This window comes from Lontra canadensis, unplaced genomic scaffold (assembly GCF_010015895.1).
Source record: "Lontra canadensis isolate GAN:19392208 unplaced genomic scaffold, GSC_riverotter_1.0 scaffold25, whole genome shotgun sequence".
Lineage (NCBI taxonomy): Eukaryota > Metazoa > Chordata > Mammalia > Carnivora > Mustelidae > Lontra > Lontra canadensis.
In genome coordinates, this window is record NW_022631019.1 from 7,231,674 (window position 1) to 7,252,666 (window position 20,993).

Below are 20,993 nucleotides of genomic sequence, written 5' to 3' on the forward strand. Positions count from 1 at the left end.
AAGGAAATAACATTTTGAGTACCATACTAACTTTAGAAAATATGCTAGAGAAATAAGAGCAAATGAAACCCAAAATAGAAGGAAAGAAATAAATGAGAAATTCTACACGTTGCAAAAAACACGGAATGCTTTCAGATTTGCATGTCATCTTTGTGCAGTGGCTGTGCTAATCTTCTCTGTGTTGTTCCAATTTTAGTATATGTGCTGCTGAAGCAAGCACGTACTTTATTTTGTATTTCTTTTTGAAATATATTTTCACTGGATAATAGAATTCTGGGTTGACAGGTTTCCCCTCAGAGGCATTTTAAAGATACAGTGCTATTATATTTTTTATTTGGGTTGCATATCTTCTGATTAGAAGTCTGAATTCATTCTTGGTCTTGATTAATATTTGTAGGTAATGGTTTTCTTTGTTTTCTGGCTGCTTGTAAGATTTCTCCCTTTTCATGGGTTTTTAGCAGTTTGATTGTATAGTGCTTTAGAATGCTATGTGTTTGCTTTGCTTAGGATTTGTTGAGATTCTTGGATTTTGGAGTTTGTAGTTTTCATCAAACTTGGAGAATTTTCATCCATTATTTCTTCAAGTATTTTTTGTTCTTTTTCTTTTTTTTCTCTGCCCTTCATTTTGGTCAGTTTCTGTTGCTGTGTCTTCAAGTTCACTTACCTTTTTTTCTGCAGTATCTAATCTACTGTCATTCCCATTTGGTGAAATTTTTATTTCAGATACTATATTTTCATCTCTTGAAGCTCTACTTTTGTTTTATGCAATATATTTATTTCTCTCCTTACTACAATCCTGTTTTCCTTTGAATTTTCTTTTTATTGAGGCATAATTGACATATGTCATATTAGTTTCAGGCATGCAACATAACGATTCAGGTATGTATTTTTAGAATTGCATTAAGTTCTTGAATAAAGTTATGACACTTGTCTTAATGTTGTCTGTAAATGATTTCTTCTAATTTTTCTTATTATTATGGATCACACTTCCCTGCCTTTTGACATCTTTGAGATTATTATTATTTTTTAAAGATTTTATTTATTCATTTGACAGATCACAAGTAGGCACAGAGATGGGTAGAGAGAGAGGAGGAAGCACGCTCCCCGCTGAGCAGAGAGCCTGATGTGGGGCTCGATCCCAGGACCCTGAGATCATGACCCGAGCCGAAGGCAGAGGCTTAACCCACTGAGCCACCCAGGCGCCCCCATCTTTGAGATTATTGATTGGGTGCTGGATGCTGTGAATTTTTACATTGTTGAGGGTCTGGATTTTGTGGTCTTATTTTGAAGAGTGTTGAGATTTGTTCTGGTAGGTAGTTGGGTTACTTTTGGTTCATTTTGATCCCATCAAGTCCCGTTTTTAAGCTTTGTTAGGGTGGACCTAGGATGGCCTTTACCCTAAGGATAGTCTGCCCTTCCCCTACCAGGCTGTGGTCCTTCCAGGTCTCCACTGAGTGCTCTGACCGAATAGTGAGGACACCCCGTTCTGGTGCTCTTGGCTCACAAGGGCCTGTGAGGGTTCCGGGGGCCATTCACCTCACGGTTTCTTCATTGCTGTTTCTCAGCCAGTGGAGTTTCACTCTGTGCTTGCACACGTGTTACTGTACACACATTTACTCAGGGAGCCTCTGTGCAGGTTTCTGGAGCTCTCTTTTGGCATAGCCCTCTCCTTTCTACAACTTGGTCTTACAACTTTCAGCTGCCTTAGCCTCCCTGAACCCTAATCTCTGTTTCCTCAACTCAGCAAGAGACCGCCTTGCTCTGCTGGGATTCCCCCCACCCCGCCGGCCCCATTCCCCTTCTTCGTCTGAAACATGCCTCTTGGCAGAAAACCAGAGTGACCGTAGGGTCATATCATTTGTTTCTGTTCTGTCCGGAATCAGTACTATCCAGTGTCTACAAACAGTGGTGTCCTGTGTTTTGTTTAGTTTTCTAATTGTTCACAGTGGGAGGTTAAATCTGGTCCCAGACTACATCACAGACAGAGCAGAAGTCTGGCGGTTGTATTTGAGCGGAGGAGCGAGAGCATATACCTTCTGTCCGCTCATCTCACCCTGAACGTGAGGTGGTGGGATTTTCCCCATTATTCCCACAGGTGGGGAGACTGAGGTTCGGGGAGGTTGAGCAATAGCCCCACAGTCACTCACTTATTGCTGCCAAAGTTCATGCACTTGCCTCTGTGCCAGCGCCTCTCAAAAAATAATTGTTGAATTGAACCTTATTCTTCCCTGCAAAGAACTACAGACCAGACTGGCATAGGATGTGCTCAGAGCTACCCAGCCTCGGGGCAGGCGTGGGACAGGGTGTTCAGACAGGTGCTCGGACCTGAGCTGTGTGTGCCATCGGTCTTTGTCGTTCCTCAAGGTCAGCACCTGGGCACACCTTCTGGCTGGGGGAGGTCGGCGCCTGGGCATCAGGAGAGAGAGCACCTTTGTGCCTATCAAATCGGGAGCATCTCTCTGCCACTGGGGTCTTTTTTGGTCTGTTCGTTTTTTTAAAACAGTCTTACGCTCTTGCTCTTGTGGCCACATTGAGAGGGTTTTCTGTGTTAGAGCCATTGTTGTAGTGGTTTGCTGGGGTGGGCGGGGGCGAGATCTGATTATTACTGTTTTGAAATTACAGTCTGTTTGCAGCGTGGAAAATGAATTAGAAGAAGCCAGCCGACATGGATGTGGGTGAACGGTTGCGAAGGCTCTTGGCAGTGGTCCAGGGAGGAGATTTTGGAAGCTTTGACCGAAGTGATGGCAGTAGAAGTGGCGAGAAGTGGACGGACTGATTCCATGGATATTTAGGAAGGAATGTTGGCAGGACTTGATAATGTGTTAGCTCTGGTGAGTGGGAGAGGAAGAGTTGTCCAGAATGGTCCTTTGGACCCGGGTTTGTGTATTTTGCTGGAAGACTGTGCCATTCTTGCAGACAGGGAACACTGGAAGAGGACCTGTGGCAGAGGGAGAGGATCGGGAACCTGAGGAGGAACTTGTTGAATCCAGAGGAGGCCGGAAGTTCGGCTGAATGGAGAACTCGGAGGGAGTCAGGGCTAGAGGTCTAAATGCGGGAGGTTATTCCTGCCCACTGGGAGCCTTAGGAGGGAGCGAGCAGGGTGGGGGAGGGGAGGCAGGGACCAGGAGCTCAGATTCCCTGAGACTTTCCACTTGGTTTCATGCGGGCTGACCTCGTCCTGGGACTTCGGATGAGGAGACAGAGTCTTTCTCCTAGCAGAGTCCTTGTCATTGTGCTATGTGCCAGCCATTCGGGGGCAACGGCGAGCAAGGAGATCTTTGGGGACCCTCTGTGGACTGGACTCTTTCCTCTCCCACCTTCCCCCCACCCCAGCAGGAGGCCTGGCACTTGCCATCTGAATGAGGTGGGAGGAGTGTGGAGGCCGGAGGCTGGCTCTGGAGACCCACAGATGAGCTGCACTTGTCTGGATATTATCTGTAGATAATTGGAAATTGGCTTGAACATCAGTAACAGTAAACTAATCAGAACTCCCTCAAACTGCTTGTTCTAGTCTTTTGGAGATTTGTGAGTTTCCTCTGAGTCTGTCTGTCTCTGTCTCTTCCTTTCTCTAAATTTGGCCAGATCATCAGCTAAGGGTTGGAGGCAAATGGGAGATTCAGTGAGAGGAGAGGGTAACAGACTGCGGCCGGCGAGTGGGCCGCATACTCCTTGCCGGCTGGTTGGTCTTTAGGCCCGTCACTAGCTTATTTACACAGCAGGTTCCAGCTTCCTTACTGCTGGGGATTGGGGTCTTCAGTGATAGGTGATAGTAGGAACCATTGTCCCTAGTTTCTTTGCTTCCTGACTCCAAGTAGATGCCCAGAGAAAATCCAGATTGTGGGTACCTGGGGCCCTCTTGTGGCTGGATCTTGTTCTCCACTTCGTCTCTGCTTTTCCTGGACGCTCGGTGGGAAGATGGCAAAAGGGAATTTTCCCTCTCACGTGAAGCCTTTCCCCCGGACTTTGCTTTTCCTGTGGCTCTTGTGATGGTCCGCAGCCCTCGCTGCTCACCTGCTGATCTCGGGCCCTCCTAAGCCAAACCTAGCCTTCTCCTTGAGGCGCTGTGGCAGTGAATGCAGAAGCAGTCTCTTCACGTTCACCAGTACATTCAGACTCCGTGGGCGGGCCGCTTCCTACAGGCAGCCCACCGTGGAGCCCTCTACAGTCTGAGAGCTGGTGAGAAGTAGGAGGAACAGGTGCTGGTGTGTGGCTTGAGAATGGCATATCTTTGGTTTTTGGATGTCCATTGGGTGGCACTGTGATCTTATTTTTGTTTCTGTTTTTCTTTGCAGCCAAGCTCTACTCCAGGAAGTGAAAATGTGGTGCCTCGAGAGCCTCTGGTAAGTACCCAAGATGTGTAGTATCGTTTCTAGTCATGAAAATACTGTGCGAGTGTGGAGAGACCCTAGGACCCGGTAGTTTTGCCTCCTCATTGTCTCCTCAAAAGTAAGTGCTGTGTGGAGACTAACTTAGTGACCTTTGACTTATGTCTTACTGTCTGGCATGTAGGGGTTAGTGGGCTGCCTCCTTAGGAAAGCCTGGTCTTTTCTGGAAGGGAAAGCATCCACTGCAGGGTGTGGAGCACTGCTTTGTTTGTTGCTGATCAGTAGTGATCAGTGGGACGCCCGAACCTTTTGGAGGTGGAGTTGGGACCAAGTTGCTACTTGATAGTCTGAAATAGCCATTTTGCTCTTTAGGGTGAGGGCGCGGTGCAGTGGCCTTTGAGGAACAGGTAAGGCAGGGAGTTCTGTGTTTGCCTGGTGGCTCATTTGTGATGCTCACTACCAACAAGAAGTACTTCTAGTACTGACAGGGCAGTGGCCTCCTGAGTACTGAATGAAGGTAACCCTTCTTCACGAAGTGCTTTTGCTTTGATGTTCTGAGCCCCAGTCCCTGCCAGCAAACCCCCCCCCACCCCCCGCCATTTTCATCCCGGCTTGCATTTCAGGGCCCGCCGCAAATCCTGTTTGTTGGGTAGCAAGACCTGTTCTGCACTAACCAGATAAGTTTTATGGCGGGCCCGCTTTTAGAGCTTTGTCTTTGTTTGGATGGTGATAGCAAGCTCAGGGATGCACCGCCCAGCTTTGGTTTCCCAGGCCTGGTTTTCTTGCCTCTCCTCCAGCAGTAGTGGGAGGAGGTGATGTGAGGCCCTTAGCTGCGTGAATAGGCCTGAATTCTAGCCCGCACTCAGGCTTTCCAAGGCAGAAGGTGAGTTGGGTTTGGCGGAGGCTGAAAGACCAGGGTGATGCAAGCCCTGCTGCGGCTGTTTCAGGGAAGTGTGGTTGTCTTCTGTGACACCCGCTGTTACCAAGCGTTACCGAGTCCAGCTCCCTTCCCACCACATCCCACAGTGCCTTCAGTTCACTCTTGGTATTGCCTGGGTTTGTCCTGGAGGTCAGGGAGGTGGAAAAGCCAAAGGCTTCAGAAGGGCTTCCCCTTGCCAGGCCCTTAGCTAGGAAGCTGGAGTGTTCTTCTGGGGCCTGTCAGTGCCCCGCAGGCTGGAGTTGTGGTTGGTTTTGGATTAAAGTCCAAATTGAACGCTGTAGTCCTCTGCAGCCCTACCTCCTCAGTCTCCTTTTACATTTTTGTCTACTGACCTGACTACTAACCCCCAGCAAAGCTGGCTGGTCCTTCTTTTGCAGCATGATTGTGTCAACACTTGGGGGTTCTTTCTAGCAGCGAGCGCTAAGCAGTGGCAGCCTTGCCGATTTCTGGGCATTTGGAGCCCTGCAGCCCCTTTGCTCGGCTCGTGTTTCTGCATGCTGTTCTTTTTCCTGCTCTACTCTTCATCTGCTTGGTGTTTGGTTGGATTTTCATTTCTTTCTTTTCTGGGAGGCCCCGAGCAGTCTTCAAGCCCTAGTAGCCTGTGATCGTCCAGAGTTCAGACTTATTCTCTCCAGGCCAACTCTACAATTACCTTATATTTAATTAATATTTTTTTCCCCTCTTTACGTACTTGCTGCATAATTGCTCAGAGGAAAGAAAACACATAGCAGCAATTTATATATATATAAAAAAACAATAATTAAAAAAAAAAACCCGAAATAAACTCCCATCTCATTTGGGCTGATCCTATGAGTTGGGTAATTAGGGCCCTATTAAAAGGTAGACCCTTTCTCCTTCCCCCCCTTTTTTTTTATTAATTTTTTTATATTAAACTCCCACAGTCTCTCAGTCATGCCCTTATTGCTTTTGGCCAACCATTCGCAGTGGCCTGATTAAATGAGGGCACCAGCCGAGTTGTATGGTCTTGTGTGAGCTACTTCTGCCTCTCGAGAGCAGTGGTGGGAGGGTGCCAGGCAGTGGGGCGGGCCGAGGACTAGCGAGGACTCATGGCGCGTAGGGGTACAGGACTTTGAGCTGGCAGTAGGCTGGATGAGAGTCACAGGGTGCTGGCGAAGGGATGGGGTGCTATCCCCCACCCACAGAAAGCCCACAGCCCTCTGTCTGAGTCTGCCTTCCCTAGGGGAGGTTTCTCAGGCGTGTGTGTTAGCCGTCTCTCGGATGCTCAGGAGGAACAGACAATTGAAGAAAAATTAAGGCTTCTTCTTAGGTAATTTATGCATTTTATTGGGGGAAGAAAAGGCATTTGTACACATGAAACAATTAGTAGACAGCACAAGACCATATATAATTTTAGCAAACAGTACAAAATCGCATATAATTTGGTGCAGAATTGCCTGTCTGGGAGTATAAGAGCCCTCATTATTCAGTGAAGGAAGAGTTCTGCCCGGGTTATACTTAGGGATGTTTTTTGGTGAAACTTGAAGCGAGGTCTTGAGGAGTAGGATTTTCCCATGTTGGGGGAGCACCCTGCTAAGTTGCTTTTGGTTTTGTTTTTAACTGAGAGCATATTTTCCATAAAATTCTTCCATGGAAGCTGCCTGTTCTCTACACTGGAAGGGCTGAGCATGGGATACTGAAGGCATCTCCTCTTACTCTTGGTCTCCAGAACTATATGATGACTTTGGAGTAAATTTTCCCTTTATTGGGGAAGTGAGTTGTGACCAAAGAGGCTCCGAGGAGTGGTCAGTACAGCACAGATGGCATGGACAGGTGATATTCTGGGGTTCACACTAGTTTTTTGCTTTATCTGCTGGAGAAGGAGGGCCTGATTTTCATTTCTGCCCTCTCTGGCCCTATCGAACCAAGTTGTGATTGTGGTTGTGAGGAGTATTGCCTTGTAGTCTCTGAAGGACGCATTGATGTTTTTCGCCACCCCCTTGTCCAGGTGACAGGTGACACCCACACATTGACTGCATGTTACCTTCCCTTGCCCCTCAGTCCTCCTCCCTGCCATGAAAAAAACCACCCCAGCAACCCCGGCCATATGAGTGAGATAGTTGCCCTATAATGTCGTAATGCCCTCGGTGGTGGAGATTGCTGAACAGACTGGTCTTGATAAATTCTGTAAACTCCCAGTTGAAATTCCCTTATTATTGACGATAAAACTCTGCCCAAGTTAAAATGGCTGATTGCTGTTTCTACTTCATATTTTCTTCCCTGAGCTTTGCCTCCTGGGGCAAGGAGCTTTGGCAGTCCTCCAGAGTATTGACTTCCAGCTCCCCCCACCCCCCAGCCAGTTGTAAACCTTCCGTAAATTCTCTCAGACCCAAGTTTTCTCATCCCCTGTGGTGGGCATGTGCTCGGGCCTTGGGTCAGGTCCTGCATGGCTCTTGCAGGATCAAGCCCCACGTGGCTGATGGGTCTTTAAATGGGTTGTTTGCACAGAGTAACTGGGGTTCTGTCTTGCTGGGATTCAGAAACTAGGTGGCTTTTTTTAAAGATTTTATTTGTTTATTTGACAGAGAGAGAGAGAGAAAGAGTGTGTGTGTGTGTGTGTGTGTGCAAGCTGGGGGAGTGGCAGGGAGAGGGAGAAGAAGGCTCCCCGTTGAGCAGAGAGCCCGACATGGGGCTCGATCTCAGCACCTTGGGATCATGACCTGAGCCGAAGGCAGATGCTTAACCTACTGAGCTACCCAGGCTCCCCAGAAACTAGGGTTAAGTAACCATTTTTTAGTCATCTGAGTTTAGGTTATTTGAAGTGAGCAATCAATAAAGTTTCATGTGTACCTTGCTCACTGGTTTCAACACAAGCTCCTCAATACCCAGCGGTCCTAGAAGCTGCCTGTTTTATATGATGCTTAAACTAGCATTTTGGCTTTTTGCTCCTTGACACCAAGTTCTTCCTAATGGGTGTGTCTTCTGCCATTCTTTCTTCCTCTGACTTAAGGTATAGTTTTTTGGTTCTGTTTTGGTTTTTATCCTTACCCTGCATCCCTCCACCTCAATACTCCCAAACTACAATGAATTTATTTTTATAAAATATGATGGTCATTTCTACTTTACCACCTTCCCTAGGCTTAATTGTTTTTAGTAGGGTGAATTATTATTAAAAATAAGGATGCCCTGCACTCGCAGAGCCTGGCCACATCTCAGCTTCGCCCTCGAAGTACAGAATATCCTGTAGCCTCCGGTTTCTGCTTGAGGCTGATGGAAACTTGCCCTGGGGTCCTACATCATGGATCCGATCTCAGTCCTTCTCGGGAAACTCATCTACCTTATGCCTGGGACACCGGAGATACTCTGTTTGGTTTTTGAAGTCAGTTAATCAGAGGCCAGTAATCAAAAGGCCATTAATCATTAATATCTTGCTGAATTCAGGGAGTTTGTGAACTCTTCTTTAAGAATACCTATGGCTAGTTGCCTATCTCCTAGAGACCTTGAAGAGTGTATTCCTGGCACTCACCCTGTATTTGTAGCTTTTGTGGCTAGAGTACTTTGGTCGTACCTCCTGGCGGGCTCACCAGGGACAGGTGCTTCTCGTGTCTTGTCCCCACCAAAAATCTCTGAAGGATGACATCCACATGCTCAACCCATTTCTTAGTGTACACTCATGTGCCCATGTGTATATGTACGTGTGTGTATGTAGGATGTATAATGGATATATTTCATAAATGCCAAAGCAGTTGGCAGAGAAATAAAATGGATTAAAAAAAAAAAGATTTTATTTTTAAGTAATCTCTGTACCTGATCTGGGGCTTGAACTCAAAACCCCGAGATCAAAGGTAGCATACTCTACCGACTGAACCAGCCAGATGGCCCAAATTCATTTTAATATTGTGTTCATGAAGATACATTCATAAGCTCAGGGGCAGTGAAACTGGCCCATTTAGAGATTTCAGAAAATTGTCATTTTCTTTAGGAAAAACAAATCAATATGGCAGATCTAAAGAATTAAGCATCATTATTGTGAGGATCTGTCGTGGTTGAGTCCTGTGCTCAGTTAGGTTTACTCAAGTGAGCTGTAATTTCAAGTCAGGGTCATCTGTCTGGGTACAGGTGAGTGGGGATGACATCATAGGGCTAATCCTAAATCCGCTGTACTTACTTCTTTTTAAAAAGTGAATCATCTACAGATGTTAGTACTTAAACCATTACTAGCAGCACATGGGGGGGGTGGGTGAGCCCCTCACAACTGCTGCTGAGAAACTTGGGACTGAAATCAGGAGCAGACAACTGAAGGGTGGGGATGGCGGGACACCCCTCTGATGACACGCCTTTGTCATGGGAGCAGGCCTGAGGCCTGGTGCCTTTCAGATAGGGAAGGTGGTTGGCTCTCCTTTCCCACTCTTAATAGATGGTGGAAATCCTACAGTGATGAAAATGCTTATTTTGACACTGACACCCTTTGTGGGGAGGGTGCCAGAGAGTTCCACAGGTCACGGGGAGAGGAAGCTGATGAGAGTTCTCGGTGCTGGACGAACATGAGAAAAGCCTCATTCTGGCTCTGGGTGGATTGTCTATAATCTCTAGGCCACTTACTGATTTTGAAATTACTGTCTCTCCCTGCTTTGTCCTTCCTGTTCTAGAGGAGGTTTATTGAATAGATTAGGTGGAGGCCCTTCAAGTTCTTTCCTCTTTCAGGTGAATGAAGAGGTGCTTTTCTTCAGTTTTAAGGTATCCTTTTATAAATCATTATTAGACGAATCGAAACTCTTAGGAATAATAATTAGGGAAATGGAATTTGAAATAGTTACTCAGCTTTGTTTATACTTTGGGTTCCGGGCTTTTATGGAAATACCTGCCATTTGTCAGAGTTCCTGTAGTCAGAGGCCCTGTCTGGTGACCAACCCAGCAAGTGTCCTGGGGACCCAGGAGCCGAGCGCCCCCGTGTCTTTTGCAGAGTCGCACAGAGACTGGACGAATTCAGCCCATAATCTTGTCACCTGCATCATTCGTCCAGAAGGACAGGCTGCGGTTGCCCGCTGTCTCCTGGAGATGTTCTTGGTCATTGCTGAAGAGGGGGTAAAGGAAGCTCTTGCTTGGGCAGAGGGACAGTCAAAGGTTTTTCTTCTGCTGCAGATCGATCATTATCTTATTTGAAAGACTTTCACTTAGAGGCATTTTTTTTTAAGTGCCACCTAAAGGATGGGTGTTCCATACGCCAACTCCGTAAATCTCTCACGAGCCCCTGGTTTCAGGACCGCCGAATGTCACGTACTGAGGACTGCCAGGTGCCCTGCGTTTTCCGGGATAATTTCAGTTGAAATATCTTCACGCATTCTCCAACCACGCAGACCAGTTTGGGTTTGAGAAATACGGTCCTGTAGTTCAGAACCACTTCTGCGCTCTGGGAAGCCGCGGGAAGATGAAGTAGTGCTTTGCAGGAGGTCGCATTCGCCGCCCTGCCTTCTCCCCTCCCAGCTCTCCCTTCTTTTATGGTTTGTAGTTATCACCGAGATTTATGCTTGTTGCTCCACAAATCTTCTCCCTGCCATTATGAGTTTGTCTCAACAGCCTAGAGATGGGGCTGACACTGAGTGATTCTTGAGGTAAATCTACCCGGGGGCGCTCTGTGACGCTCAGAGTCACACAGGAGCTAACTCATAGCCCCCAGTGGGCCGGATAAATTGCCCTTGTCGAAAAAAAGACGTGCTGCCACCTTTGTGAGCTCTTGCCTTAGCAGTGTCCCTGGTGGCACAGGGGCCTGTTTGTGCTTACTGAGTCTGGGGGGTGGCGCTCTGGGTCCCAGTCACACCCTTCACCCAGCAGTGTCTGTCAAGAGGCCCTTCTCTATCTCTCTGCTTCTCTCCCCCCTCCCTGTCTCTCTCTCTCTCTCAGTCCCCTGTGACCCCAGTGGGCTGCAGCAACAGGATCTCTGGGGGGACAGGCCAGCTTTCTGCAGCCTGGTGGGGAGGAGCTGCTGACAGGAGCGGCGTGCACCCTGATGGTTTGTACAAATGGCTTAGTTTGTCCACATTTCACTGCAGATGGATTTTGGTGGAAAAGGGGAAAAAGTAGACCGCACGTCTTAAACATCGTTTCTCCCCTTTCCTTATACTTTGTCTTTGCAGCATCCTTTTGGCTTCTGTGTACTTTCAAGACTTATTTCAAACCTCTTGTCATGTGAGGCACCAGCATCAGTAAATACGTATTTTTTAAAGTATCAAGAGCTCACATTAGACAACCCCTTGAGGCGGTTGTCCTGCTGTTTGGCACCAGGAGGCGCTGCTCTAGGAGGCCTGGGGGGCTCCGAACAGGCAGCTCCTGGCCCGTCCCATCCACCCCCACTCTACAGACCATGAGGTCCTCAGCTCGCCCTGAACCTGTGCGTGCCCATCTTATTTGTTAGCGAATGAGGCAGTTTTGTTAAATATGCTGTAAACACGCGAAATACAGAAGTGCGCAGAGGGAGCTACAAATACGGGGTGATTTGTAAACACGAACGTGAAAAGAAGGTTCTGGGGAAGCTAAGCCGAATGCTTTGGTCCATGTGAATTTACCAAAAGAGAATGACTTCTCAAGTGTGAGCAAGATGACAGTTAAACTGGGGGAAGATCATAAAAATCCAGAAGTATCTAGTACTTTGATTTGCCTTACTGGTGTCTTTAAGTTCTCACTTTGCTTTAGAAATTGCAAAGGGTGTGTCATGGGTGGGGTTAATGCAAGAAAGATGTCTGGGAACTTCAGTCTGTGGGCCCACACTCAAAGAAAAGGGCTTGGCTCCACATCAAAAGATTAGCAAATGACTGTACGTTTATAGGTTTTGAGTTAATGTAAAATGTTTAAGGTATGTGGAGTAGGCTCTGTTTTTAATGATTCCTGGCTTTAACCGATTTTTTGATTAACTGACCAATTACCAGCTCTGATGCCCTAGGTCAGGAGGGGTCTCCCGTGCATTTTTGCTGGGCTTGGTGCTGGTCTCTTCATTTTTGTTAGTTTGCTTCACCCTAACAAGCAGGAGAGAACTGAACTACTCTTTTCCTCAGTTTACAGCGAGGAAACCAGCCCAGGGCAGTCCAGTTCCTATAGCTTGCAAGGGGCGGGACTGGGAGTGACCCCCCCCCCAAGTGCAGGTGCGGACAGCCGAGCTCTCTCATCTGGGTCACAGGCAGGGACAGCGTGCTGACCTCCGTCTGCCTCCAGCCAGGGTGCAGGAGGGGCCTCGGCTCTGTTCAGGGACTGCCGGGTGAGTCTGGGCCGCCTCTGAAGCTGCTGCCTTCGTGCGCGCTCCCCGGTTGGAGTCCTTCGTACGCATCTTTGCTGTTGAAAAGGCACCTATTAATTTATCAGAGGTGATGTGGGCCTCCTCGTGCTGGAGGAGGCGTCTGTGCCCATGTACCTCACTAATGACAGGTTAAGGGATGGAGGAGAGATAATAGGGTCTTTTCAGCCGTGCCTCTAGAGCCAAGTGCTGTGTCCCTGCTAGCTTCTAGGGGGCAGCAGCTGCTTGCTGGTTTACCTCCTGCGGGCGGAGGAAAGGTTCCACAATTGAGCCCTTTGCCTTCCACTCGAGCTCCGAGCTCCGCAGTGGAGCTCCGCAGTGGTGCGGGGCTGTGCAGGTCTCCGGGAGTCGCCTGAACCCGCATGAGTAAAGAATTCGCAGGATCCAGGGCACTCCATCCCTGCTTCCTCTGCCCCCCTCAGGTAGATCCTTTATCTGCGTTCCCATCAACACCCATAAATCCCTCACTGTCACAGTGAACAGCAGAGTTCGCTTGCTTTGAAGATAAGAGACATAGAGACGTTGTTAAGAGGGTAAAATCTCTTTGTCAGATCTTACTTGTTGCCATTGATAACCCACTCTAGTAACGTGTAGATGTTTTGAAAATTTCCCCTGTGGGCACGTGTCTTTTCTCTGTTGGGAACAAGACTGTCACATGCTGGATTACCTGTTCTTCCTCTGGGCGCGTTCCCCGGCTTCCCTCCCCTTCTCTCCCCCACCCCAGCCGGGGTTTACAGAGGTGTGTATGTTTTCGGTTCTAAATGACTCACTTTCATGAGCACATCCAAGGAGAGACTTTGGATTTGCTGGTTTTTTGAGACGTTGGGGTCCAGGTGTGCACATGGCTAACTTGTGCCTGGTGTTGGAGTGACAAGCACCCGCCCTCCCGCACGCCGGCATTTCACCGGGGCCTTGGCTCTCAGGTCATCCAGCCCTGTGGCTCAGGCGAGAGGCGGAAGGGGGAAGGCTTGGTTGCAGGCAGAGCTGCATGGTTGCAGTACACACTGAGAAGCAAATTGGCCACGACATTTCAGCCCTGGGAGGTTTATTTAGGATTAGCTAAGAATTCTCAGCCCTGACTCCACTGTGGGAGGAGCTGGTGACTGACGGCCGCTCTCGGGGCTCTGCCTGCTTGCGGGGCTTTCATCTGACGACCCCCGAGCACTGGGGAAGGGTGGGAGTTTCCATGCCAGCTCCCAGAGTGGCTTTCCTCAAAGACAAAGGCATGCCTCTTCACCTCACCTCTCCAGCTCTCTCTCTGTTGTCTCTCTGAAAAATGGCAGTTAATAGAACCTGCTAATGAACAGAAGAAATAACTAGAAATAGTGGCAAGTCATTTGACAGTGGAGTGGTTTATAACTTCTGTTTATCAAATGATTATAATTATTATTATTGTTATCTCTATTGGATTTTTGAAGAACTCAGCCTGGTCTCCAGAGCCCCATTGATACTGCCTTTTCTTATTTTCTTCATCATGTCTAGAAAATAACTTTATTCCAGTGAAATCCAGATCTGTAGTCCTCCTCCCCCCGGGCCCCCCACGCCCTGGCTCCGTCTCTCCCCTCTCTGCTTATCTTCCGTGGCCTCAGCGGGCTCCATCAGGTGGGGTATCCCCCACTGACCAGCCTGGCAGAGCTAATACTGGCTGCAGGAACGCTGCGGTGTTTGTTTTTGCCGTTCCTGGATTTGGTTTAATGTACAATTGATTTTTTTAATGTATTTAATCATTTTTTTCTTACCTCATAAGGATTAACCTGCACAAACCTCATTTTATCCTAAGTGTGGCTTTGGGAGGAAGGGAGAAGAAAATTGAGTTTCTCTAGCTTATTTTTATTCTTTCACTTTTTATTTTCCGAATGGCTTTTCCTGCTGAAGCAGCTCCGTAAAATACAATGTATTTTAGGGGCCATTACTTACTCATTACTAACTGGTCTCTCCTGCTTCCCTTTGTCTGTGAACTAAATACAGGGGGCCTAAAGATAATTGGTAGCTCTATCACAGACTCGCCAATTATAGATCAACAGGGAAGACAGCCCCGTGATGGTTTGTGGTCGCCACTGGCTGCCCACCTAGCAAATGTGAGTTATCCCTCCGTATCTGCCACCGGGCTGGGCTTGACTGCAACAGGCCTTTCCTAATTTTGCACCTTGGCTTTCCTAATTGCTGCACATGGTTTCCCTGATTTACAAATGTCAGCTTCACTTTATTTCTCCCTGTGAGTGGTTCTCACGTCCGTCTTGGTCTTCTTATTAGTTCCTGCATCTTTGTTATGTCTGTGAAGTATTAACATAGGTTTTGTTTCTGTTTTTCTTTGCGGTTCCCTGTGGGCCTAGAATGGTTAGGTGGCAGGCTGCAGATAAAAGATGCTCTTGAAATTAGTGCTTTTCTGTAGTTTGGTCTGCTGAGTCCAAGTAAAGGCAAGTCTTTGTGGGTGCCCAGTTTCGTCCCCTTTTCGAGTGTTTATCTGATTTGTATGAGAGGAGGCCCAGGACGGGGGAGGAGAGTTGCACCTCACTGTTAGGTTACCAAGCTCTGGTGGAAGGCCGTCAGGTGCAGACATAGCATGGGAGTCCCCATGTCATGCAGCCGAATTTCCAAGCAGAATGCATATTTCGTTCGTTTGTCTCCTGGGTATTTGGCATCCCATCTGTGGGATGGGAAAACATCCTTATAGCTCTGCTCTGGGCAGGAAGTAGGCGCTCAGTACATTTCTGTGGAATGTGTGTGTGTGTGTGTGTGTGTGTGTGTGTACGCGTGCAAGCGTGCATAGACTCACTTCGGTCGGTGGTGATAAGCCCAGGAGCTGGAGGGCACAGCTGCTACCTGGCTCCGATGGGGTCTCAGGGTGTGAGGCTCCCACTGGTGCCTACATACGCGGGTGTGTAGTGTATCATTGCCACGTAAGCAACATAAAGCGGGCGTTTTATGACAGGGAACATCAGAGGAAACATTAGAGCTGAGACCTTTATAGCCTTTCCATTATTATGGTTTAAATCTTGACAGTCTTTATTCGCAGTGACACTGGGACCAGCAACGACCGAGCTCACTCCCACCGCCCTGTCCTCTCTCCACATCCTGTTCCGTCGCTGTGATAGGCATCGCGAGTGTGCGGGCAGCAGGGCCGCTCTGCAGTTTGTCTAGAAACAGCCTCTTTTGACTCAGAAGTTGGAAACCAGATGACTCACTGTTCTGTTTGTTTTATTGTAACTGTCATTTTGTAAAATGCCCTGAAAGCTTTAAACTGTAAATGCCAAAGTGGGCTTTTCGTCTTTCTTTTTCAGTTTGTTTCCTCTTGGGTTATCTCTCATCTTTTCTCTCCTCTCCTTTCTCCTTCCCTTTGATACTTTGTTTCTCTTTCATTACTCTCTCTCTACTCTCTCTCTTTCCCCCCTCCTCCCTGCCTTCTCTCTCTGCCTTTTGAGGGCTGTCTCGGGCCTCTGCAGTTGAGGCGGCCTGCTAACATCATGCTGCTCTCTGTCCCGCCACCTCATTGAGAGTCTACACCCTCCAGTTTTTGTGAGGGGCTTAGACTTGGAAACAAACATCTGCCCACGTCAAAGTTTATGAAGTACTTGTTGGTGGCAGCTCTAGAAGCTGAGTGCCATGTCAGATCATAACAGCTACTCACCTTCCGTGAATCTACGTTTTGCACAGTGGGTACATCCTGGGTCTGCCCACATACCCATCTCCGCCCTTATGGGTGCCACAATCATGGTGAGAGCACAGGATTTCCTACGACTGACTGGAGGACCAGGTACCAGTCTCCCTCAGCAAAGTGCTGATTTCCGTGAGAGGTCTTGAGCGGGCATGCCAACCATTTTTGCTCCACGATGTCATTTAACTGGAATTCTTGAAGTCAAGAGCACCTGCTGAGTCCTATAGCTTAGGTGGGATGTTGGGATCTAAATTTTTAAGGACCTGAGCTCTCAAACCAGGACTTGCAGGATCTTTTTTCCAGCAGTTTCTGACACCTTGGCACTTGGCTGAGTCACCTGATTGATGACATGAACATCACTGGGTGTTAAACACCTGGCCAGGGAAACAGGGACCCTCAGTGGATTCCCCCAAAGGATGGCAGACAGATTGTGGAATTTTAATGAAGGTGGGGTGGGTCCCCGATGTTCATCTGCTTTGGAGCATAGCAGAATCCCAGCATTAACTTCAGGATTGTCGGTTGGAAGCCTGCACCGGTGTCAGTGGTTCTATTCCGTGTCGGTCAGGTCCATAAATCCAACAGGACTAATTTTAGAAGGAGCTAGTTAGAATGAAAAGGAGCAAAAACTTCAAACGCGCAGGAACCTCTCTTAATCGGATACTCCTTGTTGTTTTTCTTCTTCTTTTAAAGGCTTTTGGTCTGTTTTGGCCTTCAGAGTGAGCCACCCTCTGAAGTCTGTTATAATTAAACTTCTTTCCTATATGTGTCCAAGGAAGGAGAGTGTTTCTCAAGTTGTGAATCAGGGCAGGGTGGGGGAAATGGGCTGTCGTTATAATATTTAATAGATTGATGGCTGTGAGTTTTAAAAATGAGTTCTGTGTATCTGTCTGCTGGGTGGCATTCAACATAGATGCTCAGTTTCTCACCCACTTGGCTTTATGTCTGATTCCAACACGACCGCCATCCCTGCTGCTGGAAAACAGAAAACCACAGGCTGTTAACTTAATACTCTTCTCTTCTGGGGCTAGGGTGGGAGCAGGGTGGGAGTGGGTAGGCAGGAATGGGGAGGGGGGCAGGGGCTTCACATCAAGATACTCTCACTCCCCACTGGAGACAGATGTTCCCTTGTTCCAGCCGACCTTTGAGCAAGGATTCCAGAGTTTCTGGCCATTTTAATTAAACCTCAACAAGAGGTGCCTGGAAAGCCTGTGTATGACCTGGACATTTACTCCTCGGGACCAGGAGCAGCCTGCCAAGTGTCCGTTGCAGGCTCCCCCCAGATTCCCTGCCTATGGATGATTTCTCCCTTCCTGGGCAGGGCGTGTTGGAGAAGCAGAAGGATCATTTAGTGCTCATGGCTTCTCTGCTGAGCTATCCAGCGGGGGTGCCAATTCTTCCATTTAGCTGACTATTATATAGCCCTTAAAAGGGAAGGGTTTATTTTAGCTGGCTGCTATATTGATTGCTACAGGGACGTTTCTATTTTCACTGGCTGCTATATTGACTGGGAAAGGGAAAGGGGCCGTATTGCCGGGAGCTGTCATATTGACTGTTACAGAAAAGATCTGTATTTAAGCAGTACCAGTGCACTGGGATCTCCCAGGCAGGATATTAATGCTAATTCATCCGCTCACCCCCTGCTGCCAGTGTTATTTGTTTAAATCTGTAGATTCCCACAGCGCGTTTATATCCTCACTAGAGTGAGCTCTGCTCCCTGTAATTATTTAACATTATATGCTGATATAAATTGTAACAGTTAAAGAATGGTAATGAGTAGCCAAAAAGAAAAGAAGAAAAAAGAAGAGAAGGAAACAGGGGAAAATGGGGGAAAAACAAAAGAAAGGGAGAAGATATATTAAAAACACATATGATGTGTACGTATGAGAGGCGTGTACGTGTACACGTATGACATTAGAAACAGAGTCAGTTTCTAAAACAGCAGCGTACAACTTGTGGCAGCCTTTCTCCCACTTCAAGTTGACTTGTACAGTGCGGCAGAGTCCCTGCCTTGTGCATTGGTGTGTGTGCGCGTGCACACGTGTGCTCACATCCCCCGTCAGAAAGAGACTGTACTGATGTGTGTTCTCTGCAGTTTGCACACACGTGTATTATCACACGCAGTGTGTATATGTACTCCGTGTAGCAGCAGGAAATTTATCCATTAACAATTCAGTTTCTTTAAATATTTTTATTTTTTTGATAGACAGAGATCACAAGTAGGCAGAGAGGCAGGCAGAGAGGAAGGGAAGCAGGCTCCCTGCTGAGCAGAGAGCCAGGGACCCTGGGATCATGACCTGAGCCGAAGGCAGAGGCTTTAACCCACTGAGCCACCCCGGCGCCCCAGCAATTCAGTTTCTTGATGACTACCTGATATCTGAGTTTCTTTCCAGCTTCTGCGTTTGGGCAGGAACTCTGGGCCCGAGACCCATCTCTGGGAGAGCCACAGGGAATGCTCAGTTGGGATTGAACCAACAGGCCATTGGGTGTCACTGTCGCTCTGTTGGCTGTAGTTAAAAGAGGGCTTTTCTGCTGGGGAAGCTGGATCTCACACGAAGTTCTACTCAAGTTGGAGGTGTTGTCTTTGAGTTGTTTGTCTGAATTTTGAGACACCCTCCCCACCCCCGTTGTAGAAATGGTTGTTTTTTTTGCTGTGTTAAGCCCTGGCATTTATATTGTTCTTGAAAACTGTGTGCAGATGGCCAGTTTGGCTATCACCTGGAGCATGCAGGATGAGGACTTCCCCTGAATAGAAAACTTCCGCCTTCATAGAAAGAGCCCGCTCAACAGCATTCTGGAAACCCTTGTTGAACGAGGAGAGGGGGTTTGGGCAAGAGCTTGAAAACAGAGGAAGAGAAATCTCCTAGCATTGTCTAAATTCGGTGAGTGCCTGCAGCTCCTCTGCTGCCTGTCCTGGCCTCGTGGAGGTGGGAAGTGTGCTGAGCGCCAAGCTGCCGCCCGGTCTCGGAGGAGCGGACGTGCTCCTCCAGCTGGCTGCTCCGGCAAGCGTGGAGCCGTGCCAGGCTTCACCACAATTCATACTGTGTCAGTTTAATAAATGCACTACTTAAATTATGAAATTACAAAAGAAAAAAGAGAATGCACTTATTCAGACTCTTAATACATTAAAAATAAGGCATTAAAACTCTGACTTTTTTTTTTTTCTTCCAGAATCAATAATGAACAGGAAGGGTTGTAGACATTAACAGTCATGGACATTCAAACTCTTATACATAAATTATCTCAGAAAAATGCACATAAGACTTGAATAATGTAAATACATTAATGCATTTAATAATTTAAACATTAAAGCGCAAGCAGGAATTTGAGGCAGAGGCTGTTCTGAGGTAAGGGATTGGTCCTAGAATGTGTGTGTCCTAGGATCGATGGGTGATTTCCCCTAGAGACACCCTGGGAAGAGAGTGCCTGGCTTGCTGGTGTGAGTTCCCATGCCAAGAATCCCTGGGCATTTCTGATCTCAGCTGCCTCCCAGCCCTGCATTTTCATATGTCCCGACCTTCATCCTCAATTCCGTGTTCTCACTAGTTCTGTGCTTCTAATTGTTTGTTCGAAAATCAAATGCTTCCACTTCAAAAACCAGTGAACTTTGAGAGTGTCTTGGTTGGAAAACCAAGCCAAATTAAAAAAAATCCTTCACCCAGCTCTGGCTGCTTGTGTCTGGGAATACGGAAGTGCTTATTCTCATCATCTGGCTGTGCGCTCAGCCCGGACCTCCCCGCAGCCCCACAGTCAGTGGGGCCAGGTCGCAGTGCACTGATGGATTTGGAGACACATCTGATGGGAGTGCAGAAGTGACGTGTGGTGTCGGCGGCTCGGTGTTGGGCATGAAGGCCACAGGTCGCCCCGCCAGGAAACAAGACAGGTGCCGTGGTGTTAGACTCAGTGGTCGGTGACTGCTGGTGCCTCACCTCGATTTGAGGGTTTAACCACCAGAGAGACTGATGTTACTGTTTTGTTCCCCTGTCTTCCAAAATTGTATTCACAACAGCAGAAACACTGGAAAGTTAAAACCCCCTTTTCTGGCAGAATACACAATGACTGGATTCAGTCTTTGGCATCTGCACTGTAGAGTGCCCTAGGAAAAACTCGGAAGCCAAGTGTTCATTTGTCCGGCCCGCCGCTGTTTCCCGGTAGCTCCCCAGCATCGTTTGATAGCCCGAATCACATGCGAAACTGGCAGAACCACAGCAAGTGCGTTACCGGGCACGGAGTCTGAGAACTTTTTCTCCACCTGTGGAGGAGGTGTGTTCACTGGGTCAGTGACGCAGGTTTGCTCCCCTGGGTTTGCCGTGGGCCTGAGGGACCCTTGAGAAATGGTTATCAGATGGTAGTGACCAGACAGAACCTGTTTTCGTGATTGCCAGATCCGTTAGAGACTCTCACCTGGATCTCCGATCTCCTACCTGAAACTTGACCTGGGGTCATCTTGATTTGACCTAGGCCTTGTCTGTTCTGGCATCTGTGGCTTTGTCTGCAACCAATTCCAGGCTCTGTTGCAGCCAAAGGCAGCTGCTCTCCAGCGACCAGCGATTGTGGTTAGAAGCCAGCTTGTAGCCATTCTCAGGACCGGCCGTAGACTGTCCTGGTGTGGGGACCGGACAAACAGCGTTGGGCTGTGCTGCCCAGACAGCCAGAAGGAAAACCAGTTTTTGTTTTTGTTTTTTTAAAGAGTTTATTTATTTATTTGACAGAGATCACAAGTAGGCAGAGAAGCGGGTGGGGGTTGCGGGGTGGGGTTACAGTGAAGCAGGCTCCCCGCTGAGCAGAGAGCCCAATGCAGGCTCGATCCCAGGACCCTGAGATCATGACCTG

General features: G+C 48.0%; 1 protein-coding gene and 1 non-coding gene across 3 annotated transcripts in view; one reads left to right on the forward strand and one right to left on the reverse strand.

Moving 5' to 3' along the window:
* Positions 1-20,993, forward strand: part of PEX14 (peroxisomal biogenesis factor 14) — a 135,682-nt gene that overhangs the window by 9,660 nt on the left and 105,029 nt on the right. For both annotated transcript variants that reach the window (XM_032863379.1, XM_032863380.1), the window contains exon 2: positions 4,293-4,340. In XM_032863379.1, the coding sequence (XP_032719270.1) occupies positions 4,293-4,340 (48 nt within the window). The remainder of the gene's footprint in view (positions 1-4,292; positions 4,341-20,993) is intronic.
* Positions 114-220, reverse strand: LOC116871407. The gene has a single exon (XR_004383380.1). It is a non-coding gene; the product is annotated as a U6 spliceosomal RNA (small nuclear RNA).